Source organism: Geotrypetes seraphini, chromosome 2 (assembly GCF_902459505.1).
Source record: "Geotrypetes seraphini chromosome 2, aGeoSer1.1, whole genome shotgun sequence".
NCBI lineage: Eukaryota > Metazoa > Chordata > Amphibia > Gymnophiona > Dermophiidae > Geotrypetes > Geotrypetes seraphini.
Genome location: NC_047085.1, coordinates 65,910,980 through 65,938,504, shown reverse-complemented (window position 1 = coordinate 65,938,504; position 27,525 = coordinate 65,910,980). Strand labels below are relative to the sequence as shown.

General features: G+C 42.4%; 1 protein-coding gene across 7 annotated transcripts in view; it reads left to right on the top strand.

Annotated features, from left to right (window-relative positions):
* Nucleotides 1-27,525, top strand: part of GRHL2 (grainyhead like transcription factor 2) — a 279,232-nt gene that overhangs the window by 86,558 nt on the left and 165,149 nt on the right. For all 7 annotated transcript variants that reach the window (XR_004538279.1, XR_004538280.1, XM_033933112.1 and 4 more), the window contains exon 4: nucleotides 6,438-6,831. Coding sequence is in view for 5 of the 7 variants with exons in the window: in XM_033933112.1 (XP_033789003.1) it covers nucleotides 6,438-6,831 (394 nt within the window). In the remaining 2 variants the exon portion in view is untranslated. The remainder of the gene's footprint in view (nucleotides 1-6,437; nucleotides 6,832-27,525) is intronic.

Sequence of the window (27,525 nt, the reverse complement as noted above, 5' to 3'; positions counted from 1 at the left end):
TCCTGAGAAGTCTTTCGTGTGGAACTTTGTCGAACGCTTTCTGGAAGTCCAAGTATATTATGTCCACCGGCTTCCCACTATCAATTTGCTCGTTCACGGTCTCAAAAAATTGGAGTAAATTCGTCAAACATGATTTCCCTTTCCTGAATCCATGTTGACTGGGTTTCATCAAGTCGTGTGCGTCCAAGTGCCGGACTATGCTATCCTTGATCAGTGCTTCAACCATCTTGCCGGGGACAGACGTAAGACTCACAGGCCTATAGTTGCCCGGTTCCCCTCTCGATCCTTTTTTGAAAATTGGCGTGACGTTTGCTATCCTCCAGTCATCCGGTATCTGTCCAGTTCTGATTGTCAGGTTTGCAAGTTTTTGCAATAACTCTCCGATTTCAACCTTCAATTCCTTTAAGACTCTCGGGTGAATTCCATCCGGTCCAGGGGATTTGTCACTTTTAAGTTTGTCGATCTGATAGTATATCTGGTCTAAGTCCACTTCAACTGTGGTGAGGCTGTCTTCTATTTCTCCTGCAAACACTTTCTCCGCTTCAGGTATTGTTGAGGTGTCCTTCTTCGTAAAGACGGACGCAAAGAAGGAATTTAGTTTGTCTGCGATTTGTTTATCTTCCTTGATGTACCCTTTTCGTCCCTCGTTGTCCAGGGGTCCCACTGCCTCTTTTGCAGGTTTTTTCCCTTTCACGTATCTAAAGAAGGGCTTGAAATTTTTGGCCTCCTGGGCTATTTTTTCCTCATATTCCTGTTTGGCATCCCTCACCGCCTTGTGACATTTCTTCTGATCATCTTTATGTTTGTTCCAGGCTTCGGTTGTCTTTATGCATTTCCATTTTTTGAAAGAGTCCTTCTTTTCTTTTATGGCTTCCTTCACCTGTATGGTAAGCCATGCCGGTTCTCTTTTGCTCTTTGTTCTCCGATCTTTGGAAATCCTCGGAATGTAGAGATCTTGTGCTTCTGTGATAGTATTTTTCAGTAGGGACCATGCCTGATCTACCGTTTCAAGTTTGTCCATCATCTTCTCGAGTCGTTTTTCTACCATGGCTCTCATGCGATCGTATTTACCCTTTTTAAAGTTTAAGGTGGTGGTTAAGGTTTTGGCATGTTTCCCTTTCCCGATGTCAAGTTTAAAGTTGATTACATTGTGATCACTCGTTCCCAGTGGAACCATGACTTCCACTTCTGTTATCGGTCCCGTGAGGCCATTTAGGACCAAGTCCAAGGTGGCGTCGCCTCTTGTCGGCTCTTTTACCATTTGTTCCAGGAAGCAATCCCCTAGCACCTCCAGGAACTTGGCCTCCTTGCCGCAGTTGGAGGTTGCTAGTTTCCAGTCTATCCCTGGGAAATTGAAGTCTCCCAATATAATTACATTGCCTGTCTTGCATTCTTGTTTGATTTCCTCCATCATTTCTGAGTCAGTTTCCTCCGCCTGTCCTGGGGGACGATAGTAAAGGCCAATTTTCGTATCTGCGCCATATTGACCAGGAATTTTGATCCAGAGTGACTCAAGCTTCTCTTTCATTTCTGTTGTAACCAATTCAACAGAATCTATTCCCTCCTTAACATATAGAGCAATACCTCCACCTTTCTGTCCTACACGATCTCTTCTATACAGTTTGTATCCCTGTAGTACTGTGTCCCATTTGTTTTCTTCATTCCACCATGTTTCTGTTATGCCAATGATATCCAATATGTCTTGTCTTGCTATTGTCTCTAGTTCCCCCATTTTGTTACCTAGACTTCTAGCATTCGTATACATACATCTAAGTTCCCTTCGTGTTACCTTTTTGGACCTTCTACTCTTGGCCGTCCCTATAGTTTCAATTACGGTATCCTTTACTGCTCCTGTGTTATCACCATTGTTTGCTGTGTGGTCGTCCCCTCCTGTCTAAAACAAGAATTAAATAATGTCTGGATATTAAAATAAAATATAAAAAATAAAAATCAATCTCAATGTACATGTACATCAATCAGACTGAAATAAATAGAAACATAGAAGATGACGGCAGAAAAGGGCTGCAGCCCATCAAGTCTGCCCACTCTGCTTACCTACCCCCTGTCTATGCCCTAATGAACCAATTTTCTTATCTTGACCCTCATAGGGATCCCACATGGGTATCCCATTTATTCTTAAAGTCTGGCACACTGTCTGCCTCGATCACCTGCACTGGAAGCTTGTTCCAATGATCAACCACTCTCTCTGTGAAGAAATACTTTCTGGTGTCACCATGAAATTTTCCGTCCCTGAGTTTGAGCGGGTGCCCTCTTGTGGCCGAGGGTCCCTTGAGAAAGAAAATATCATCTTCCACTTCGACATGTCCTGTGAGGTACTTAAATGTTTCGATCATGTCTCCCCTCTCCCTAAGTTCCTCGAGAGTGTAGCGCTGCAATTTGTTCAGTCTCTCTTCATACGAGAGACCCTTGAGCCCCGAGATCATCCTGGTGGCCGTCCGCTGAACCGATTCAATTCTGCGCACATCTTTACTGTAATGTGGCCTCCAGAATTGCACACAGTACTCCAGATGAGGTCTCACCATGGCCCTGTACAACGGCATTATGACTTCAGGCTTTCGGCTGACGAAACTTCTATTGATACAACCCAATATCTGCCTTGCCTTAGATGAAGCCTTCTCCACTTGATTGGCAGTTTTCATGTCTGCACTGATGATTACTCCTAAATCTCATTCTGCTGAAGTCCTAGTTAAAGTTTCTCCGTTCAAGAAGTACGTCCTGCATGGATTTCCGCTTCCGAGGTTCATGACCTTACATTTCTTAGCATTGAAGCCTAGCTGCCAGGTTGAGGACCAACTTTTCAATGTAAGCAGATCCTGCGCCATATAATTCTGTAAACTACATTCACTTACTATATTACATAGTTTGGCGTCATCGGCGAATAGTGTTATTTTACCTTGAAGCCCTTGAGTCAGAACCCCTATGAATATGTTGAAAAAGAGTGGACCCAGGACCGAGCTGTTTAAAAAAATAAACATTTTCTATCACACTGGGAAAAAACCAAACTCAAGAGACAAACTTAATATAAAAGCAACAATGTGGTTTACACATAGATAATGACACCGGGAGAAATTTTCCCGTCCCTGCAGGATTTCTTGAGCTCTGTCCCTGTCCCTGTCCCTGCCCTATTCCTGGAAGCTAAACTAAAACTAAACTAAGCCTTAAGTTTATATACCGCATCCTCTCCATAAAGATAGAGCTCGGCACGGTTTACAGGAACTTTAATATAAGGAAGGAAAAACATAATGAGAATTAGTGATTATAAAGAGGGTAGCGAGATTTACATTTTTGAGAATAGCCAAGTTTTCAGATACTTTGGGAATAATTGGAAGGAGCCCAGATTCCGCAGCAGGGCAGGAAGGTTATTCCAAAGCTCAGTGATTTTGAAGAAAAGAGTTTTCTCTAATTTTCTAGCATAGATAACGCCTTTTAACGAAGGGAAAGATAGTTTAAGTTTTTGGGTGGATCTGGTAGTGTCAGATCTCTTAGAATTCCAAGATAGTGGAATTAGAGGAGGAAGAATGCCATGCAAGATCTTGAATGTTAGGCAGGCACATTTAAAGTGAATCCTAGAAATTACTGGAAGACAGTGAAGTTTTGACAGAAGTTGGGAAACATGATCAAATTTACTTTTTGCGAAGATCAACCTAGCCACAGTATTCTGGATCTGCTGAAGTCTTTGAAGACTTTTCTTGGTTAGACTTAAATAGATGGAGTTACAATAGTCCAGCCTGGAAAGAATGATTGATTGTACAAGGACAGCAAAATGTTGTTATTGGAAGCAGGATCTCACTTTTCTCAACATGTGGAGACTAAAAAAACATTTTTTTAAACCAGAGAAGTGGAGGGGCATAATCAAAAGGAACGTCTTAAGTCCGTTTTTGTCCGAATCACAAGTCGTCCAAAGTAAAAAATAGCTTAGGATACATTTTCGAATAATACGTCCAAATTTTTTTTCGTTTCAAAAATCATCTAACTGTACGTCCTGCTGATCTGATCATCCAAGCCGCTAAATCGTCCATCTTTATACCACATTTTTGTCCAACTTTTCATCCAAGTCAAAAACGCCTAGAACAAGCCCTGTTGGACGTGGGAGGGGGGTCTGCAAAGTGATAGACTGAACACATAGACATGGCACCTAAATAGTTGTGTACCTTACAGGGCACTGCTGTGAACTTCACAAAAAGGGTGCCATGTCATCATCTCACTACAGCTTATAGGTCATGGTGAGCCTTATAGGTCATGGTGAGCCTCCCGAACCACCTTCAGAATCTCCTAGACCAGGGGTGTCCAACCTTTTGGCTTCCCTAGGCCGCATTGGATGAAAAAAATGTTTCTGGGGCCTCACAAACGCACAAATGCTGCTGCAAGACAAAGGAGGGAGCCGGCAAGACTGTAAACACCTGGGGGCAGCAGAGGAAAAAACTGAATCGCCCTCGACCGGGGCTGCACAAAATACTTCACAGGGCTGCATGTGGTCCTCGGGCCGCAGGTTTGACATCCCTGCCCTAGACCCACTTATCTACCACCCCAATAGCCCTTATGGCTGCAGGAGCCACTTATATGCCAGTACAAAAGGGTTTTGGGGGGTGTATAGGGGAGTGCACATATTTCAATATCAATGCAGTGATTACAGGGGCTTATGGGCATGGGTCCTCCTCTCCATGGGTCCCTAACCCACCCCCAAGATGGTTAAGTCGCCTCTGTGCAGCACAACTAGGCTTTTCTATGCCAGGCTTCCAAGTGATGAGGTTCTGGAGGCACAATTTTCAAGTTGTGATTAATATTTTTATGGAGGTGGGAGGGTGATCACTGGGGTAGTGTGTGTGGGTCTGTATTATATGTTTGCAGTGCTTATCTGGTCACTTTAGGTGGGTTTTTGTGACTTAGACCATGTTTTAAATGGTCTAAGTCACAACCTCCAAGTTCCGTTGATCCTGTGCAGTATAACTTTTGGTTATATATGCAGTACGACTAAGTCTAAGCCTGCCCAAATCCCGTCCTCGACACTCCTCCTGAAATGCCCCGTTTAACTATGGTCTATCAGCGGCACTATGAAGGCCTAGGTCGTTTAGAAATACGTCCAAAACCCGTTTTTATTATCTGCACTTGGATGTATTTTGACAATGTTCGTCCAAGTGCCGACTTAGGCACTTATGGACGTTTTCCCTCTTTTGATTATGAGCCCCTTAAGATTGTCATTAAATGAAAGTGTGGAGTCAATAATGATGGCCAAAACTTTGCTTGAGAATTAAATCTGCAGTGTGGGACCAGAAGGTAATGAAATGAGCATGAGTAGCTGATCTAATTTTGGGACAAGCCAAAGTAATTTTGTTTTGGACTCATTCAGCTTCATTTGTACAGTGAGGGCCTCAACCGCTCAAGCCTCGAATACTTTAAAATCATAAGTGATTTGGAATGGCCTTCCAATGCAGATTAGATCCAGTGTAAATGTCTATGCCGATGTGTTGCAATTCAAAGTACATACTTCTGTTTCTGTTTATTAAAATCTTTATATACTGTATATACAGCCAAACAAGGATCAAAGCGGTTTACAATACAATTCAATCAAATTTATGAAATGAACTCCATTTAAATAGGAAAGAAAAGTAAAAAGAACATTTCTAATACATAATATCCTATTACATCCAAATTAACAAATGAAGCTAAAAATTAATTAATACAAATTTATAAAAATATATAAATGCAGACTGATAATATATAAATAGACATAAAAATATAAACAGACATAAAAGAGTTCCGTAAAGAAATAAAAACACTACTGTTCAAAAAATATCTCCCATCACTCTAACCACCATCCAATGAGTTCCCAATCAATGCCTTTGGAAACACCCACCTATAGTATCTCTTTGTCTGTGATCTAGAATTACTGTAATTCTTTTACACCCCACCTGACTTAACTTGTTTCAGTTGATATGTATTATCTTCTGTGATATGTATTATCTATGGTGATATGTATTATCTTCTGTGATATGTATTATCTTCTGTGATATGTATTATCTTCCGTGAAATTGAAGTATCATAATTCTTTACGGTTCCTGTAACTTACTCTTATCCTGTAATGTAATTCTACTGGACATGCCCAGATATCTTCTATATTGTAATCCGCCTAGAACCGCATGGCACAGGCGGAATAGAAATCCCTAATGTAATGTAATGTAAATGCAGACTGTGCCATTCAGTATTTAAAAAGAGATAATTTACATACATTTGTTGGCCCCATCCACTTGTAAATTACCAAAATAACCACCAAAGTAGTTGAATACTTTATTGCTTAAAATATATGCCCCGTTAGAAAATTCACCTCATAGTGCCTAGTGCTTATTGGTTTATCATAGTAATGTCTATTTGTTGGACTTGTGTTATTTATTAATTTATTTTTTATTAATTTTCCGCAGAAATTGTCTTGGAAATAATGACACACCAAGTAATTTGAGTGGAGGAGAGAACAGAGTACAAGTTTTGAAGTCTGTGCCTGTGAACCTGTCTTTAAACACAGAACACTTGGAATCCTCCAAAAGAGAGTCCTATAGCTCTAGTGTGTCAGAAAGTTCAACACCCATCTCTGCTTCAGGAATTACAGTGGTGAAAGCGGAAGAGTTCACACCAGTTTTTATGGCTCCTACAGCACACTACTCCAGAGGAGGAAGTGAGGAGCATCGTGGAGTTATTTTTGAACAAAGTCAATATGATATATCAAGTATTGCAAGCCATACAGACTACCTCAAAGACGACCAACGTAGCACTCCAGACAGTACTTACAGCGAAACTTTTAAAGATGGAATAACAGATGTAAGTTTGCAATCATTGGATCTGCTTTGTATGTGGCAATACATCAAAACTATCAAAAATGTAAACAAAGGGGAGGGGTTTAGCTCTTTGCTTACATTCAGCATTTCACACTAAAGCAGGAGTGTCCAACCTGCGGCCCGAGGGCCACATGCGGCCCCGTGAAGTATGCTGTGCGGCCCCGGTTGAGGGTGGTGCAGTGTTTTCCTCTGCTGCCCCCGGGTGTTTACCGTCTTGCCTGATCCCTCCTCTGTCTTGCTGCAGCGTTTGCGCATTTGTGTGGCTCCAGCAACATTTTTTTCAGCCAATGCGGCCCAGGGAAGCCAAAAGGTTGGACACCACTGTACTAAAGCAAGCAAGAAATTGAATGTCGATTGGAAAAGTAGATCTGGATAGGTGGCCAAAGGAATTAAACATAATGGATACAGTTCTCCAAGTGAGAGAATCAATAACCATCTTAAGAGTTAGACTTGATTCAGGTCTTACAATGAATTATCAAGTGGCAAAGACTGCGCAGATATGTTTTGCACAAATACATTTATTGTATCGAGTGAAGCCGATGCCGGCATCCTTTGATTGCCGCACTGTAGTGCAGGCAATGGTCTTATCGAGGCATGACTATTGCAATGCCCTGTATCTTGGAGTGACTAAGGCAAGGTATAGGGCATTGCAAATTGTGCACAATGCTGCAGTCAGACTGATTACAGGAACACCAAAATATGCTCATATTACACCTTAGTTTCAGAAGTTTGCACTGGCTGCCAGTGGCATTTAGAGTACAGTATAAGACTGCAATGATTTATCATCAGTTTTTTTGTATGGTGTAATTCCAGAGTATTTTAAGAGCAAGATGACTATTTACCAGCCTAACAGATTGTTTCGCTCTGAAAATCCTGTTTTGTTAAAAGCCAATGTTAATCCAAAATATGTCGAAAATTGTGCAATGACCTTTTGTTGTGCTGGGGTGAAAATGTGCTGATAGAGGAACTTTCAGAAAACTCCTCAAATCCCAACTGTTTGTTAGTGCTTTTTTATAGGGTCTGATTTGTCCTGATTGAGGATTAACTGTGAACTTAAATGTTGATGATTTGTCTTTTTATTGTATTGTTTTTAGGCATTATGTATGTGGATATACTTGTAAACCGCCTAAGAACTAGATGGTATAGAAATTTTAAAAATAAAGAAATAAATACACATAAGAACATAAGAAATGCCATACTGGGAGAGACCGGAGGTCCATCAAGCTCAGTATCATGTTTCTATCAGTGGCCAACCCAGATCCCAAGTAAAACAGATTTTATTCTGCTGATCCCCAAGCCAACTCTTTTAGGATTATCTAAACCTTTTTTAAACCCTGCTAAACTAACTGATTTCACCACATTCTCTGGCAATGAATTCCAGAATTTAATTTCATGTTATATGAAGAAATATTTTCTCCAGTTTGTTTTAAATCTACTTAGTAGCTTCATCTCATACCCTCCTAGTCCTAGTATTTTTGGAAAGAGTAAGGAAGCGATTCACATCTACCCTTTCTACTCTACTCAGTATTTTATAGACCTCAATCATATCTCCTTTGGGTCATCTCTTCTCCATGCTGAAGAGCCCTAGCTGCTTTAGCCTTTCCTCATAGGGAAGTTATTCCATTCCTTTTATCATTGTCATCACCCTTCTCTGTACCTTTTCTAATTCTAGAACATAAGAATAGCCTTAGTGGGTCAGACCAATGGTCCAGGAAGCCCAGTAGTCTGCTCTCACGGTGGCCAGTCCAGGTCCTTAGTACCTGCCAAAACCCAAGGAGTAGCAACATTCCATGCTACCGATCCAGGGCAAGCAGTGGCTTCCCCCGTGTCTTTCTCAATAACAAACTATAAACTTTTCCTCCAGGAAATTGTCCAAACCTTTCTTAAAACCAGCTACGCTATTCGCTCATACTACAACCTCTGGCAATGTGTTCCAGAGCTTAACTATTCTCTGAGTGAAAAAAAATTTCCTCCTATTGGTTCTAAAAGTATGTCCCTGTAACTTCATCGAGTGTACCCTAATCTTTATTTCAAGTTTCAAGTTTATTATTTCTTTGATATACCATCCATCAAAATTTATCTAGACCAGGGGTGCCCAATAGGTCGATCGCGATCGACCGGTAGCTCGCCAAGGCAAAGTGAGTCGATCATCCAGGACTCACTTTGCCTTGGCGATCTATTGGGCCGATCAATCTTCCTCTCCCCGACGTCAATTCTGCCGTCGGAGAGGAAGTTCGGGCCAGCCAATCGTTGCCTGGCTGGGCGGAACTTCCTCTCCGACGGCAGAATTGATGTCGGGGAGAGGAAGATTGATCGGCCCGAAGCAGAGAGAGCATGGGGCGGCGTCGGCTTTGGGGCCTGTTATCCATTGGTGGCGTTTGGGTCCTGTTCCCTGATGGCAGCGGCAGTGGCAGTGGCTTGGGGAAGGGCAGGGAGAAAGAAAGAAAGAGGGCAGGCAGGGAAACAGAAGGAAAGAAGAGAAACAGAAAAAAAGAAAGGGGGCATGAAGAGAGAAAGAAAGAAAGGTCAGGGAGAGAGGAAGAAAAAGTTGGGAGAGGGAATGAGGTGTGGAGGAGAGGAAGCATACAGGCTGAAAGAAGGGAAGAAAGATTGGATGCACAGTCAGAAGAAGAAAGTGCAACTAGAGACTCATGAAATCACCAGACAAGGTAGGAAAAATTATTTTATTTTAAATTTAGTGATCAAAATGTATCTGAATTTATATCTGCTGTCTATATTTTACAATATGGTCCCCTTTTACTAAACCGCAATAGTGGAGCCTATGAGCCTAGGGAGCCTATGAGCGTCGAGAGCAGCGCTGGGCATTCAGCGCAGCTCCCTGCGCTAAAAACTGCTATTGTGGTTTAGTAAAAAGGGAGGGGGTGGATATTTGTCTATTTTTGTATGGTTGTTACTGAGGTGACAGTGCATAGAGTCATCTGCTTTGACCTCTTTGAAAAAACCCCGGAATAGGAATGATAATTAACAATTCTATGCGTACATTGTGCGTTGTGTTTTTTTTAAATTTTAATGTTGGTAGATCATTTTGACTTGGTCATTTTAAAAGTAGCTCGCGAGTCCAAAAAGTGTGGGCACCCCTGATCTAGACAGTTTATAATCAATAAAAATATTTAAAAACAGAAGTAAAAATAGCAACCACATAACAATTAAATGTAGAGGAGGGGGGGAAGTTACAGATATCGTACAAGACTAACATGACAGGGGAGGGAGGTACAAGAGGTGGTAAAAAATACATCAAGTTAAAATAAAATGTAAAAAAATGGAGGGGGATGGATAGAACATTAGGAGATAATTCACCTCTAAAGACGTGTTTGGTGTTGAAAAACCTGAAATAGATATTGTAATTTTTGACATAGTGAAAAATCAATCCACTTGCACCCGTTCTACTCCTCTCAGGATTTTGTAGACTTCAATCATATCTCCCCTCAGCCGTCTCTTTTCCAAGCTGAAGAGCCCTAAACTTTTTAGTCTTTCCTCATACGAGAGGAGTTCCATCCCCTTTATCATCTTAGTCGCTCTTCTTTGAACCTTTTCTAGCGCCGTTATATCTTTTTTGAGATACGGCGAACAGAATTGCACACAGTATTCAAGGTGCAGTCATAACAGAGAGTGATACAAGGGCATTTTAACATTTTCATCTTTGTTTTCCATTCCTTTCCTGATAATTCCTAACATTCGATTTGCTTTCTTAACCGCCGCTGCAGGATGCTAGGAATTATTAAAAAAGGGATTGTTAACAAGACTAAGAATGTTATAATGCCCCTCTATCGCTCCATGGTGTGATCTCATTTGGAGTATTGCTTTCAATTCTGGTCTCCTTGTCTAAAGAAAGATATAGTGGTTCAAAGAAGAGCGACGAAGATGGTAAAGAGGATGGAACTCCTCTCGTATGAGGAAAGACTGAAACGGTTATGGCTCTTCAGCTTGGAAAAGAGATGGCTGAGGGAAGATATGATTGGAGTAGAACGGGTACAAGTGGATCGATTTTTCACACCATCAAAAATTACAAAGACTAGGGGACACTCGATGAAGTTACACAGAAATACTTTTAAAACCAATAGGAGGAAATTTTTTTTCACTCAGATAATAGTTAAGCTCTGGAACGCGTTGCCAGAGGTTGTGGGAAAAGCGGATAACATAGCTGATTTTAAGAAAGGTATAGACAAGTTCCTAGAGGAAAAGTCCATAGTCTGTTATTGAGAAAGGCATGGGGGAAGCCACTGCTTGCCCTGGATTGGTAGTATGGAATATTGCTACTCCTTGTGTTTTTGGTCAGGTACTAGTGACCTGGATTGGCCACCGTGAGAATGGGCTATTTGGCTTGATGGACCGTTGGTCTGACCCAGTAAGGCTAATCTTATGTTTTTAGTTCTAAGGGAAGCTGTGGAGCTGTGACAGAAAAGATCTTCAAGTGTCTTGTCCCAATTATTTTTAACAAAGGTAATAATTGCTGGTTGTCCTGCCACTTATTTCTGTCAAATGGGATGATCAGTGACACTCAGAAAAGCACACAGACAATATAAAGCATAATCAATAACACTTTATTATACATATATTAGAATTAAATATAAAATAGCATCACCTTGTCCCATACAACGACCATCTTCACAATTTGGAATCCTTGCAATTGATAGATGGGTGGACCAAAGGACTGTCCCTTTAGACATCGTGGATTCTCCCTCCAGACGTCATGGATTCTCAGGTTAGAGGCAAGTCCCGTCTTTTATATTGGGTGAAAAGCTGGAAAAGCTGCTGGGTTCTTAGTAAAGCATAAACAGCTGGTCTTGCTCTTTTGTTCTCTGTTTTGACAACACCTAGGTTAAGGAGGTGTTTGCAGAGATCGGTGTCCCTTTGATGCTATCGGGCGACACGCAGGCAAAAGGAAGTCAGAGAAGCAGACTTTGATGTTATGCAGGAGGTGTTACAGAGCCCGGTTTCCCATTGAGAGACACGCAGGCAAAAGGAAGTCAGAGAAGCAGACTTTGATGTTATGCAGGAGGTGTTACAGAGACTGGTTTACCATCCGTCTTTACTGTCCTTTGAAGATCAAGGAGGTCAGGATGTCAGATAAACAGACTTTACTGTCCTTTTGAGGTTATGAATGAGGTGTTTGCAGAGACTGGTTTACCATCTGTCTTCACTATCCCTTTGATGTTGTCAAGGTAACACTAAGGTTAAGGAGGTTAGATAAGCAGACTTGAGGAGACATGTCACGTAGTATGCTGAGTTCATTTACCCCCGGGCCCTAGGCATAACAGTCCACCCCTGGATCCTTAAGTCTGTACCTCCGAATAAAAAGTCATCTGAATAAAGGGAGAGAGTGTCCGTTTGTTTACACAATAGGTAAACCCACAATTAAGAAATGTTAACATAAGAATAACTAAACAAATATAGATTAAGGAATGAAGAAACACCTTTTGTGCCGTAGTCCTCCCTCTAGTAAAAGCATTCCACCAAGGGTGTGCAGTGGTAGCTTCAATGTGATCTGTCATAGAATGCAAGTACATTTCTGATTTGCTTTATTTAGGATTGCTATATTTTGCATGGCTTTCTTTATAGATGGCAATAAAATACATCGGCAAAAGAAAAATTAATATTTACATTTGATATACACATACTGAAAAAGGAAGCTTGAATAGCATGAATCACAAGTTTAACAGTACTGCTAGCAACAAAAACATTTTTATGTGATATTTCTTGTATAAAGGTATAACCTTGCAGTGGAATGGTCCATTGGCACAAATTGTCAAAGAATGACACGTTTGTTTTATTTTGTTCATTTATTTGTTGCCCATGATAAGTGGGAAACCCTCATTGGGGTTCCAATGTCAAAGGCATCACCGTAAAAGGACACATTGTTTCATTTCAAATTATACCATTTTCTATCTAAAGGTACAGAATGTGATGTGGTTTTAAATCCATAAAAACAAAACACAGTTATCAATGACGACAGGTAACATTAACTGATCATGTCTTAGTGTTAGTTCATGATTATGTACAGTATTTGGTACCCATTCCCCTTCCCATCTAAATACATCTGCTACTCTGGAGCCAAAATATGTTTGTTTGCCAGCCAGTATTTCAGAAACAATAGTATTTACTATACCTCAGGTTCTTCATTTAGGTAAAATTAATTTTCCATTCATAAATTACTTCCTTATATTCTCAACTGGTATGTTTGCATTTTCTAATATTTCTTGCTAATTATGCCTTTTACTTGAAAGTATCACGTATCGGGAATCATGGAAATTAATAATCTTATTAATATTATATTTGTGCTCTTACTCATGGCTTACATACATTTAGGGTAGCTTCATATTCACCATTGATCACTGCAGTTATCTGGTATCCCGTTTTTTCTTAGCAGCTTTGGTTAGGGTCTGGCTATGCTCCAGTTTCAATAGGCTTGCTATGCCACTCACATGCCTTCACTCACGTAAGATTCACGTGCACCACCCCCAGAGACCAGCCCTAATGTGAAGTGGCAGGATATAGGCTCACTTCTATTCCCAAGTCGGTGCCACATAATAGCGTCATGGCACGATACTGTATGTCTGGTTGCGTGTCATCATCTTCTCGATCTGGTGAAATTTTCTCTTAACCCAGCATGTTAGCCAAATCATAAGAATAAGAGAGCAGAGCTGACCAATTTTATCACAAAAGGGTGAAAGTCTATATGGAATAACATTTCCCAGTACGTGATTTTCCAAGGAAAATATTTCATCATGACTGTTTAGCTTCAATGCTTTAGTTACAATAAACACCCCTAGTGGTAAAAGAGAAGATAAGAGAAAAAGGAGAAAAACCACTTTATGTACAGAAGGTGATAACATGTGACACAATACTTGTGTGTAAGGTAGTATTTGTGTGAGATGAGAGAAACAACACTAATGCACTTAAAGGTATTCTGTAGGACATTCAGAAAATACACCTTTTTATGTTCTGGACATAATTATTATGTCATTTAAGAGAGACCATACACATGTACAGAATGTAATACCAAAATAACTTATGTCAGAGATGTGCACTGCACTTATACCTGGTAAGTTAAATAAAGAGAGACCATTTTTTATTTTATTTAGCAAATATCAAATACCAATGAGCACCATTTTACCAGGTATAAAGCTTTCTAATTTTTTCTCTTCAGATATACTCTTATAATATAACCCCTAACTAAAATATGATTGGGCTGTATAGAAACATAGAAAGATGACGGCAGAAAAGGGCCAAGGCCCATCAAGTCTGCCCACTCTATAGACCCTCCCCTTAAGATTAGCCAATGTTTTGCCCTGACCCACGTAGGGATCCCACATGGGCGTCCCATTTATTCTTATATTATCCCAGGACAAGCAGGCAGCATATTCTTGACTGATGGGTGACGGCACCGACGGAGCCCCGGTACGGACAATTTTAGAGTGATTGCACTCTAAGAACTTGGAAAGTTCTAGCAGGCAGCACCGCGCACGCGCGAGTGCCTTCCTGCCCAACGGAGGCGCGCGGTCCCCAGTTTCTTAGTTTCCGCGGAGCTAAGAAGACGCACTTTTCAACGGCTGTTGAAAACTTTTTTCTCTTTCGCCTTCCCGCTCACGTAAACTCGTTGGGAAATATTGTTTCCCTCATTTTATTTTCTTTTCTTTGTTAAAAAAAAACAAAAAAAAAAACTTAATTTGTTTTTCTTTCATTTTTTCGGTTTCGCCCCAGCGGGGCCTGTTGCCACCATCGAGGCCTCGGCCTTCGATTTGGCTGAAGCCGTTTTTACCTTCATGCCCCCTCAACCCGGGTTTAAGAAGTGCCAGCGGTGCGCTCGACCAATTTCACTCACAGACCCGCACAACTGGTATCTACAGTGTCTTGGTCCTGACCATCGAGCGTCCACCTGCACCCACTGTACCACTCTTAAAAAGAGAACTTTAAAAAAATCGCCAAATCCAACAGCGATTATTATTTGGTACCGAGATGTCGGATTCAGCGGCACCGGTTCCGGCTTCGGCCCCGACGCAGTCGGCACCTACTTCATCGACACCGCGCGATGCCGCATCCCTCAGGTAAGCCGGCTAAGAAGCCTTCCCCGCTGGAGCGCCCTCCGGTCTCAGTGCCAGCGAGCCCAATCCTGCCGACCTCGAGGCGCCCACGGAAGCGCTCCGCTCCGATTGAGGTTAGCTCCTCGACATCGGGTTCCTCTTCGGAGTGTAGAGCAGCACCCAAGGTACCGCAGAAGAAAAAAGCGGTACCGGTGCCTTCACTGGACGAGCGCATTGCCGCCGTCCTGCAGGTCCAGCTCAAAGAACAACTCCAACAGCAGCTCCCTGCTCTTTTGACACCGAGCCTTCCAGTCCCGGTCCGGTCTGAGCCGCCGGTACCGGCAGTGGAGCAACCTCCTTTATCGGCATCCACTTTGTCGGTACCGATGCATACCACTTCCTCGGTATCAATTCCGGTCTTAGTGCCGGAACCGAGATCCTTACACCAGGCTGTTCAAACCTCGGCGCCGACACAGCCTCTAACATCTCCCGGTACCGTTTCACAGAGGTCTGGTAAGTCGATGCATAAACCTCGACACCTAGAACCCTCCACACCGGACTCCCGGGACCACAGTTTTCAGGTGAGGGACCCTGATCTGTGGAGTGATTCGGAGGACCCTCTCCTCTCGAAGGGAGAGTGTTCATCAGGGGAAGAGGATCCTTCTGGTTTAGATCCCTCCTCTAAACCTGATTCAACCTCTTTTACCTCTTTTCTCAAAGAGATGTGTGACTCTCTCTCTATTCCCTTGGAGGCTGAATCCAAAAAATCCAAGGCATTTCTAGATGCTCTGGACTTTGACCAGCCTCCAAGGGAATTTCTCAAACTGCCTCTCCATGACATATTAAGAGAGACATTTTACAAAAATCTAGAGACACCCTTGACCATCCCAGGAGCTCCCCGCAAACTGGACTCCTTATATAAGGTCATACCTATTCCAGGCTTTGACAAGCCGCAACTCCCCCATGAGTCTTTACTGGTGGAATCTACTTTAAAGAAATCCACGGGGGCTAGTGTATACGCTTCTGTCCCTCCTGGCAGAGAAGGTAAGGCCATGGATAAGTTTGGCAAGAGGTTGTATCAAAATGCGATGCTAGCAAATAGATCAGGGAACTATGCTTTCCATTTTTCTTTTTACCTTAAGCATCTCATTCAGACTTTGTCATCTTTTGAGAAATACCTTCCTGACCGTAAAAGATCCGCCTTTCGCCAAACTTCTTCATCGCTCTTACAACTGCGCAAGTTCATGGTCAGATCAATCTATGACACCTTTGAGCTGACCTCTAGGGCCACGGCTATGTCGGTGGCTATGCGACGACTGGCCTGGCTCAGAGTTTCAGAACTCGATGTCAATCATCAAGATCGACTGGCCAATGCACCTTGTTTGGGGGATGAGCTGTTTGGAGAATCCATGGACTCCACTACTCAGAAACTCTCAGCTCATGAGACTCGATGGGACACTCTCCTTAAGACAAAGAAGAAGACCCCACCTACCAGGCCTTTTCGCCAGCAATCGGCCTATCAACGTAGATTTGTGGCTCGTCCTTTACCTCAGGCCCAGCAACAACCCAGGCGTCAGAGGCAACAACAGAGGCAAGCTGCTAGACCAGCACAGCAGCAACAGCAGATGAAACCTCCCCCTTCACAGAAATCAACTCAACCCTTTTGACTTGGTTCTCCAGGACATAGCCAGTCTCCCTCCTTCTGCCCATCTTCCGCAGCCCATTGGAGGACGCCTTACTCATTTCATAAGCCGTTGGGAAATCATCACCTTGGATCAGTGGGTCCTCAACATCATCCGCCACGGCTACTCTCTCAATTTCCAGACTCTTCCTGCCCAAAGTCTGCCAAGAGAGTCTTCTTTGAACACTCCTCAGTCTTCCCTCCTTCTTCAAGAGGTTCAATCCCTCTTTCTTCTGAACGCCATAGAGGAAGTTCCTCTAGATCAAAAGGGGCAGGGATTCTACTCCCGTTACTTTCTAGTTCCCAAAAAAACAGGAGATCTCAGACCCATTTTAGATCTTCGCTTGGTAAAAGAGAAATTCAAGATGCTTTCTCTGGCTACTCTTTATCCTCTTCTCAATCAAGGCGACTGGCTATGTTCCCTAGATCTCAAAGAAGCATACACTCACATACCGGTCAATCTGGCCTCCAGACAGTACCTCCGCTTCATGATCAACCATTGTCATTACCAATACAAGGTGCTACCCTTCGGTCTTGCCTCCTCTCCAAGAGTGTTCACCAAATGTCTGATTGTGGTGGCTGCCTTTCTACGTTCCCACCACCTTCAGGTGTTTCCTTACCTGGACGATTGGTTGATAAAGGCCAATTCTTCTCAGACAGTACTCCAAGCCACCAACCAGACCATCTTGTTTCTACAACTTCTGGGGTTCAAGATCAATCTACCCAAATCTCATCTCATCCCCACTCAGAGACTTCAATTCATTGGAGCGGTGCTGGACACAGTCCTCATGAGAGCATTTCTGCCGTCCAACCGTCTTCACACTCTCCAATCTCTGTGTCAGCAGGTGCTTCATCAACGCTCCATCTCTGCCAAGCAAATGATGATACTCTTGGGTCACATGGCCTCCACAGTTCATGTCACACCCTTCGCACGTCTCCACCTGCGCACTCCTCAATGGACCCTAGTGACCCAGTGGTCCCAAGCGACGGATCCTTGCTCACGACACATATCTGTGACATCATCTCTTCGTCAGTCTCTACAATGGTGGTTGATATCCTCAAATCTCTCCAGAGGTCTTTTGTTCCATCTACCTCCTCATCAACTTGTCATCACCACCGACGCCTCCCCTTATGCCTGGGGAGCTCATTTGAATGAATTCCAAACTCAAGGACTTTGGACAGCCCAGGAAATGAAACATCACATCAACTTCCTGGAACTCAGAGCGATGTTTTATGCCCTCAAGGCCTTCCAACATCTTCTCTTTCCTCAGGTCCTCCTGCTGTGCACAGACAATCAAGTTGCGATGTACTACATCAACAAGCAGGGTGGGACAGGCTCTCGCCTCTTGTGCCAGGAAGCCCAGAGGATTTGGGCTTGGGCTACAGATCACCATCTATTCCTGAAAGCTATCTACATTCAGGGAGAACAGAATTCCTTAGCGGACAAGCTCAGCAGAATTCTCCAGCCTCACGAGTGGACACTCGATCCTTTCACTCTACAGTCCATCTTCGCTCATTGGGGCACTCCTCAGATAGACCTCTTTGCAGCTCCTCACAATCATCAGCTGCCCCACTTCTGCTCCAGACTCTACTCTCCTCACCGTCTGGCAGCGGATGCATTTCTCCTGGATTGGTCCAATCTCTTCCTGTATGCTTTCCCTCCTCTGCCTCTCATGCTCCGGACCTTGTTCAAGCTCAAGAGGGAACAGGCCACCATGATTCTGATTGCGCCACGGTGGCCCAGGCAACATTGGTTCTCCCTTCTACTTCAACTCAGTTCCAGGGAACCTATTCTACTTCCACAATTTCCTTCTCTGCTTACACAGCATCAGGAGACCCTTCTGCATCCCAACCTCCAGTCTCTGCACCTGACAGCCTGGTATCTCTCGGGCTGACTTCGAATGATACTCTTTTGTCTCAGTCCGTTCGTTCTGTTTTGGATGCCTCCAGGAAACCTGCCACTCTGCAATGTTACCATCAGAAGTGGACACGGTTTTCTTCCTGGTGTCTTCTTCATCATCATAATCCTACGTCCCTTGCTGTGGAGACCTTGTTGGATTACCTTCTTTCTTTGTCTGACTCTGGTCTCAAGTCTACTTCCATCAGAGTGCACCTCAGTGCTATTGCTGCTTTTCATGAGCCAGTCCATGGGAAACTCCTTTCAGCTCATCCCTTGGTCTCCAGATTCATGCGAGGTCTTTTCAATGTGAAACCACCTCTTAAAGCACCTCCTGTGATCTGGGATCTTAATGTGGTTCTCTCAGCCTTAATGAAGCCTCCGTTTGAACCTTTGGCCACGGCTTCTTTCAAATTTCTCACTTGGAAGGTTCTCTTCCTGATTGCTCTCACCTCTGCCAGGAGGGTCAGTGAGCTCCATGCACTAGTAGCAGACCCACCTTTTACCGTCTTTCATCATGTCAAGGTGGTTCTGCGTACACATCCAAAGTTTCTCCCTAAGGTTGTCTCTGAATTCCATCTCAACCAATCCATTGTTCTGCCTGTCTTCTTTCCGAAACCTCACTCTCATTCTGGAGAACAGGCTCTGCATACTTTGGACTGTAAGCGGGCTTTAGCTTACTATTTAGACCGTACTAAGCCCCACAGATCATTCCCTCAACTCTTTCTGTCCTTTGATCCGAATAAATTGGGACATCCTGTTTCTAAACGTACGCTGTCCAATTGGCTCACAGCGTGCATTTCTTTCTGTTATGCTCAGACCGGACTGACACTGGAAGGTTCTGTCACAGCCCATAGAGTTCGAGCCATGGCAGCATCTGTGGCTTTCCTCCGTTCCACACCTATTGAGGAAATCTGCAAGGCTGCTACTTGGTCCTCAGTTCATACTTTTACATCTCACTATTGTCTGGACGCATTCTCCAGACGGGATGGTCACTTCGGCCAATCTGTTTTGCAAAATTTGTTTTCCTAATGGCCAACCTTCCCACCATCTCTCTTTTTGTTAGCTTGGAGGTCACCCATCAGTCAAGAATATGCTGCCTGCTTGTCTTGGGATAAAGCACAGTTACTTACCGTAACAGGTGTTATCCAGGGACAGCAGGCAGATATTCTTGCGTCCCACCCACCTCCCCGGGTTGGCTTCTTAGCTGGCTTATCCTAACTGGGGACCGCGTGCCTCCGTCGGGCGGGAAGGCACTCGCGCGTGCGCGGTGCGGCCTGCTAGAACTTTCCAAGTTCTTAGAGTGCAATCACTCTAAAATTGTCCGTACTGGGGCTCCGTCGGTGCCGTCACCCATCAGTCAAGAATATCTGCCTGCTGTCCCTGGATAACACCTGTTACGGTAAGTAACTGTGCTATCTGGCACGCTGCTGGCCTCGATTACCTGTGAGCCATAGCATAAAATCATTGTGAGCATGGTTTTCATAAGATACTTTCTTGTATGTGGGGGAATCTTTTTTTTTTTTTTTTGGAAAGGGATATGGTACCATTTGGACTAATAGAAGGGGTGGAATAAACTCTGGAAATGGCCAATGTGCAATGTTGGGGTACCACATAAGCTAAAACAGACAACACATAACAGAAACAGACAAACACAGAGCTCCAGCATGCTTTCTTCCATCGGTAATGATTCAGGGTTGAATTTAATCTGTAAATAAGCACACTATTAATCAAAAGAGTCATAAACAAATTTGGTATCCATTGGATTCCCACTATCAGGTCACAGTGCTGGAAGTATTTTAAATGTGGCACAGTGAAATTGGTTCTCCAGACCATGTGTGGATAATAAGCTTCTAAAAGAAAGAGAGATAGAAACTTAAGTTAATTGCTCTATATAGTTTTACTGGTCTTGTTTTCTATTTTTTTTCCATTTCAAAGCTCTGTCACACAATCGTAAGAGAATGCAAGCAGGGAAGTTTTAATCTATAAAATATACAAGAGAGGTTTACGTGCAGGTACAGTGGTTCACAATGTTAGTGTTTGAGATAAAAGACACATTTGCAAAATTACTTGGAGTGCAACTTCCTTATACTATCTAACAAAACTTTATACATTATAAAGGTCACTTAGCAATATTTTTACTTTTTTATTGTCCAACCTACCCCATATGTTACCCCAGATGTGAAATATGTTGCCTCCAGAATCCAAAAAGGCCCAAGTCTGTTTTTTACTTTGGGGAGAAGGGAAGTTTACAATTTTCTGTTTAACTTTCTCTATCACCTCTCGGCATCCTTTTGCCCACTTTCTGCTATAATCTTGTGATAGAAAGTGGGACTATGTAAGTATTTTTGTGGTAGTCTGGTAGATGTATATTGCCTCCCTTGCCAAGTGAATGCAAATCGTTCTGGACATTGCTCCACTATAGGAATAGTAAAAATGCATTGGTTCATGTTTACAATTTTTGTAGAGATCGGTACTACTATTGGTTTCCCCACCACTACTGATCTCTTAGGAATGTCTGGCAATTTACCAAAACTATAGATTCCATCGGAAAGCTGTAATGTTAACCCTTTTTGGATATCTAGCCCTATTATATTTTAAGGAATCCCATAGATTAATACAGTATATTCCCAAATTGGTAATTGTCCAAGTTTAAAATTTGAAAAAAAAATTTTTTTTCTTCCTGCTTGTATAATTTTCCCCCCAATCCTGATATTTATATTCTTCCACCCCAGTGTCCACTACAGCTTGTACCTTTTGCTCCCCAGATTTCTACTAAATATTTATCTCTACCTGCGGACGCTGTTCTAATTTGGTCCAGGCAAACACTGAGGCTCGGCATTCACATTATTGATCCTCCCAACACTTCCACCCTTTTAAATCAGGATAAAGAATGGAAGCAGTTTCCTCAGGGGGAGCCGTTGGCACCAAAATATCCTCCCTCTCTCCTTTGTTCATTTGTGCTTGAGACATAGATTTCTTTCCCAGTCCTCTATTTTTGTACATTTCCCCTAATGTCCTTGTATTCTTCCCCCTCTACACCATCTTTTATTAATTTCAAAAACATATTCCTCCGAGACACCCGATTAGCCCTGTTTGAATTGGATTGTCCTTTTCTCTTTTTATCAAAAGTATTTTGAGGTCCCCAGTCCCCCCAATCTCCTAACTGTCGGACCGCTTCTAAGGCTTCCAAAATAGTCCTGTCTATTTGATTGATCAACAAAGTTATCATTACCTGTTTGTATGCTGGTGCAGCATACTTAATAATTTTATTTCTCATGGACACAGTAAAAGGTAATGACATATATATGTCAGTGTGACCTATTACTAAGGCTACCTTCATAGTCTCCTCCTTAATTTTCATTTGAGCATCTTTTAATGTATACCAAATTTTATCATTTGAGGGCCAATCAGATTCAAGTGGATATCGCTTCGTGACACCCCTACTAATTATCTCTAATAAAGACCATTGGGCATTTTTTGCAGGATAAGGATCCTCCCGTAACGCATTTTGTACTGCTACTTCTTGACTAATTTGAACAAATTTAGGGGCATCTGTGGCATCCCACATAATCCCTGCTGCGCCCAACTCCTGCACCCGAATTACCCATTGTATTAGTGGTTCCCCAGGCTGCTGTGTAAAGCGTGCCATCGTATCCATGATTTCATGTGGAGTAACATCCTCCATAACATTATGTCTAGTTAGATTTTCTCCTGTTTGCAGACTTCCCTGTAATCTTTGTCTCCTCACAGGCTCTGCTTCTAAACTTTCTGCCTGTTCTCCTTCAACACATATATCCTCCTCACTGTTATTATTATTTGAATCCCAAATATCCCCATCCCGTTTGTTTGGATTCCACTCATCCGGCAGATGATAAATTAAGATTTTAACTTTTCTGTAACTCACTTTCCGCCTCCGTTTCTTATATTTATATTCTGTTACATTTTGATAGGTGTCTACGTTACTGATATGCTCATGATGTGAGAATTTCTTATTAAAGATGACTCCCAGAATTTTTATGAGGTTACTTATTGTAAGGGACTATTGTTAATGACCATTGGACTGATTAAGTTTAATCTTTCCTTCCATGGAAATAACAAAGTTTTAGTTTTGGCCATATTTAGTGCTAACATATTTTCGTTTAGTCCTGATCTGCTCAAGTTTTTCATTTATTTTTAGTATTTCATTAGTTTCTCGAATCCAATGTATAAGCCTAAAAATGGGGGTCTTGGCTTATATATGGGCCATTGCCTACCCAACCCTCTCCTGGATCTATTGCAGGACTCCACAGGGCCTGCTGCAAGACCCGGTGGTCTAGTGGTGGGATGGGACATGAGGGACCCCCCCCCTGTCTCCTGTTCCAGCTGAACCCAAAACCTCCTGCCTTCCCTGCACAACCCCACACCCCCCAACTCCTTACTATGGGCGGGACAGGAGGAATCCTTTCTGCCTCCTGTGCCTGCCGAAATTGACAACCACACCTCCCTGTCACCTCCCCCAAGTAGCTTTCAGGTCCCTGGTAGCCAGCCGGTGCACGGAGCAGAAGCGATCTTCCTGCCCTCCTGCTCTGTTCGAGGCTGAAAGTTACAAGGGGGAGGTATGGTTGTCAATTTCGGCAGGCACAGGAGACAGAAGGGATTCCTCCTATCCTGCTCATTGCTAGGCCACCCAGGAGTCTGGGGGTATTCAGGGAAGATGGGGGGGGGGGGAGGTTACGCAGGTTTTTTTTTGATTTGGCTTGGATGGGAGACGGGATTCCTCATATCTCAGCCCACCACTAAACCACTGGGTCCCATGGCAGGCCCGGTGGGTGCCTGCAAGACATCGGGAGGGAGGGAGATGGTACAGGACATTGAGAGAGGGAGGATGGGGGATAGGGTGCAGAGCCTGACAGGGAGTGAGGGGGGACTGGTTGCAGAGTCTGGCAGGGCAGGGACTGAGGGGGTCTGGGTGCAGAACCTGACAGGGGAGGTAGTGAGGGAGGGGGCGCTGGAAGCAGATCCTGGCAGGGCAGGACACTTGAATATTAAGCCCCCCATCTTATATTCAAGTCAACCATTTTCCCTCCTTTTTTTGGGGGGGGGGTGGAATGGGGGGGGTCTCGACATATTCAGATGGACTTATATTTGAGTATATATGGTAAATAATTTTGTCACCAACAGTGTTTTAAGAGCTTGTAAATAAAATCTTTCTTTCTCAATGGAAGATTGCTTTAGCAAGGTAATAATTGAAGAAACTCAATTTAGATTGTCTCAAGTAGAAAATTATAAGTTGGTATCTAAATTACCATATTTTTTTTTTTGCTACGCTTGCAGAAAAGGTAGGTTTTGTCCAGTTAAAGAATTTTGCCGACTAGAAAAATCTACATCCTTGTCAGTTTGTTTTTGAAACCTTTATATTACAGCTGGTACAGCTACTCTGTGAGTTATATGGATTTCTCAATAGCGGTAAAGTTGCTCGTATTATTTCATTAGCTTTCGATTTGGTAGATTATGATCTCCAGGTGTCCCATCTGGAAGACATTGGCCCTAGAGAAATGGTTTTATGTTTGCTTTGTTCATTTCTTACTAGGTATTCTTTTTATGTTTTGCATAATTTGGTGATGTCAGATAATTATTTCATTATTTTTGGTGACCTGTAGGGATCTGTACTGTTAAATGGGGTAATAAGGATGATCAAAAAAAAACTATTCAATGCCTTTAAATCCTTAACAAAGAGCCAAAAGGACTTGTTCCTTCGAATAATAGCACTTTCATTCAAAAACTTTTCACCAGCGTATTTATCTAATATGCTCTCTCCAAACACATCTAAATAGAGGGCAGGCATATCATAATACAAAGGGTCAGATCATAGGACCTCTTATAATTTATATATTATTACAGGCCCACATCCTGTAACCTTGTTTTAATCATGTGAGCCCGTCCCTCCTTCCCCTCCCTTATACTATACTCTTTATGAACTGCAAAAGTGTGTGCGCCTATACCGATGAACAATGTGACAATTCAGGTAACAATGTTTCAACTCTTATAGCTTTTAAAGAATTCAAGTTAGTAACAATTACTCCTAATTCTAGCTGTTTTTTGAAACTGAAGATAGGCAACACTTACCTTATATGGTCTGAACCATTTACCAGTGCTGGTTTAAGATAGTAAATTCCCGACTAGAGAGTTGCGCGGGGCCAGAAATCAACCCCCGTCCCTACCCGTCCCTGCTGGAATCAAACCCGTCCATCCATATACATTTCAGAAGTAGTTATTTCATTTAATTATGCTACTGAATTAAAGGCTCTGGAAGAGACCCATTTACAAATAAACAAAGACACTTTATTAATTTGGAAATATTAATTGGGAAGAATACATACTTTGTAAATGGGTTTCTACCAGAGCCTCTAATGTAAATATAAAATATAAATATTCAGCTGATGAAGACCCTCAAGCTGTCAGCTGAGGATTTCCTCTGCAGTTGGCCGGGGGTCCCTTTTGCCAAGCTTGGCAGGCAGCAGTAGCGTCCCTGAGTCACAGATGCTGGTACCTCAGTGGCTCATGGATGCTGCCAGCGACTGCTGCGCTTGGTGGAGGGGAGTTCTGGCCGTCTCTAGAGGAGGTCCTCTGCTGGCGGAGCTTGGGGATCCCCACCAGTCACAGCAAGGGCCAGCAAGTACTTCAACACTGTAGAAATAAAACCAGAAATGCATTTATTTCATGTCTCAAGTGTATAAATGTTTCAAGTGTACAAATCTCAAGTGTACATGTCTCAAGTGTATAAATAGATTCATGTTACAGAACACACTGAAGCTATGCTGATAATATGAATTCATAGGTTTAAAGGTACAAATCTCACATAGGAGCATAATATATAGATAGGATTGAGCTTAAAAAAACTGATGCCACTGATTAGCTAATAACTAGGAAGTTAAGCCATAAATTCACACAATAGTCTAGTGGCAACAAAATAATTGACTGGATCAGTAACCAGTAATGTTGATGAAAAAAATAGGATCTAGCCCTTCTTTAACTGATGTAGTGTAGAGTAAGATATGAGCCCAACATGGTCCGTGTTTCGACATGATTGTCTTCCTCAGGGGTCCCTATAGGTCCTATAAGCAGGCTTGTGGATTAAATAATAAAAACGATAACCTCTGTACTGGTGAGATGTACTCAGTAGCGCAGACGTTATCATTTTTATTATTTAATCCACAAGCCTGCTTATAGGACCTATAGGGACCCCTGAGGAAGACAATCATGTCAAAACACAGACTGTGTTTGGTCCATATGTTTCCAGTGGTTCAGGCCCTAGACATTTTTATGTGGATTATTTATTTGTTCTAATAAAGCCTTTATCTTGGACATCAACTCTCCACAAGTTTTTTGTTTTTGGTTGTGTCTTCTTTGGTGGAGGGATCAGGGTCAACTCTCTCATTGTGTAGTGTAGAGTAAAGCATAGGCCCTGGCTGTTCACATGTTGGACATTTTAGAATCTTGCCGCAGCTGAATTTGTTGAGCCTGCTTTAGAGATGCATACAGTTTCATGATCATTTTGAAGTTCATTTCCCAATAAGTAATTGGTAACCTATTGGAAGGTTGACAGACCAAGAGGGGGGAAGAGACTAGAGAGAAAATGTCAGTACTCACAGGAAAGAAGAAGAGATGTCAGATGTTGGGGAGAGGGCACCTAGAGGATCCCGAACCACCTGAAATTGGGGTCGCACTTACCACCCTGTAGTGAAACCTATGACCCGCACTGATTTTGTTTGGGGTGGCAAGGTAATTTTTTTTTTTTGGGGGGGGGGACGGGACCCCTATAGCAAAACCTATGGGAAAGAGGGATCATGTAATATAGAGCAGTGGTTCCCAACCCTGTCCTGGAGGAACACCAGGCCAATCGGGTTTTCAGGCTAGCCCTAATGAATATGCATGAAGCAAATTTGCATGCCTATCACTTCCATCATATGCAAATCTCTCTCATGCATATTCATTAGGGCTAGCCTGAAAACCCGATTGGCCTGGTGTTCCTCCAGGACAGGGTTGGGAATCACTGATATAGAGGCATAATGAACTAGTATAACCTCGAATAAATCAGTGCCTGATTGTATTCTATTTGTTGTTATGTGATGATTAGGTTTATTGTTTGTTGTTGTTTATTGAAAAAGACTTCTATTCTGCACTATCTTAAATATTCTACGTAGATTTACAAACATAACATTTGGTAGAAACATTGAACAAAATATATAAAACACAGTTCAAACTATAAACAAATATTAACATAAAATTTGTTTGTTTGTTTGGTTTTAATTATTACATAAGTCTTTATTTCACTGCTTTGGAATACAGTGGGTTACACATTTTAAATAAATTAAATTAAATAAGTTAAAATCATGAAAAAAATACTTAAATGCAGTTCTAAAACTCATACCTAACTTACCCTCTCTTTTTCAAATGCATAGTGTGGGTTTTAGCGCCGGTAACTGTTCCGATGCTCATAGAATTCCTATGAGCGTCGGAGCAGTTACCGCCACTGCCGGCGCTAAAACCCACGCTATGCATTCGTAAAAAAGGGGGTTAAAGTAAAAACAGCGTACTCCAAAATATTATTTGATCTTGTTCATCAGCTGGAAACACACCCAATGCCTGCTGAAATAGTATTGTCTTTAAAGTCATAGTAACATAGTAGATGACGGCAGAAAAAAAAACCTGAATGGTCCATCCAGTCTGCCCAACCTGATTCAATTTAATTAATTTATTTTTTCTTCTTCTTAGCAATTTCTGGGCAAGCATCCAAAGCTCTACCTGGTACTGTGCTTAGGTTCCAACTGCTGAATTCTCCATCTTCCCCACTCAATTTTAATCCAGTTGACTTTTGAGGTAGAGAAGACAGATATTAAACACATCCTATTGATGCCTTCTTCGGGGTAACACAATACTTCCTTCTCCCAAAACACACACACATTTATGTATTCTGTTTGTCCTGTTTTGTTTCACACCTGTATTATTTGAAACATTAAAAAGATGAACCTGACATTAGGAAAACATCGGTGAATGCTGTTGTACATGGACTAA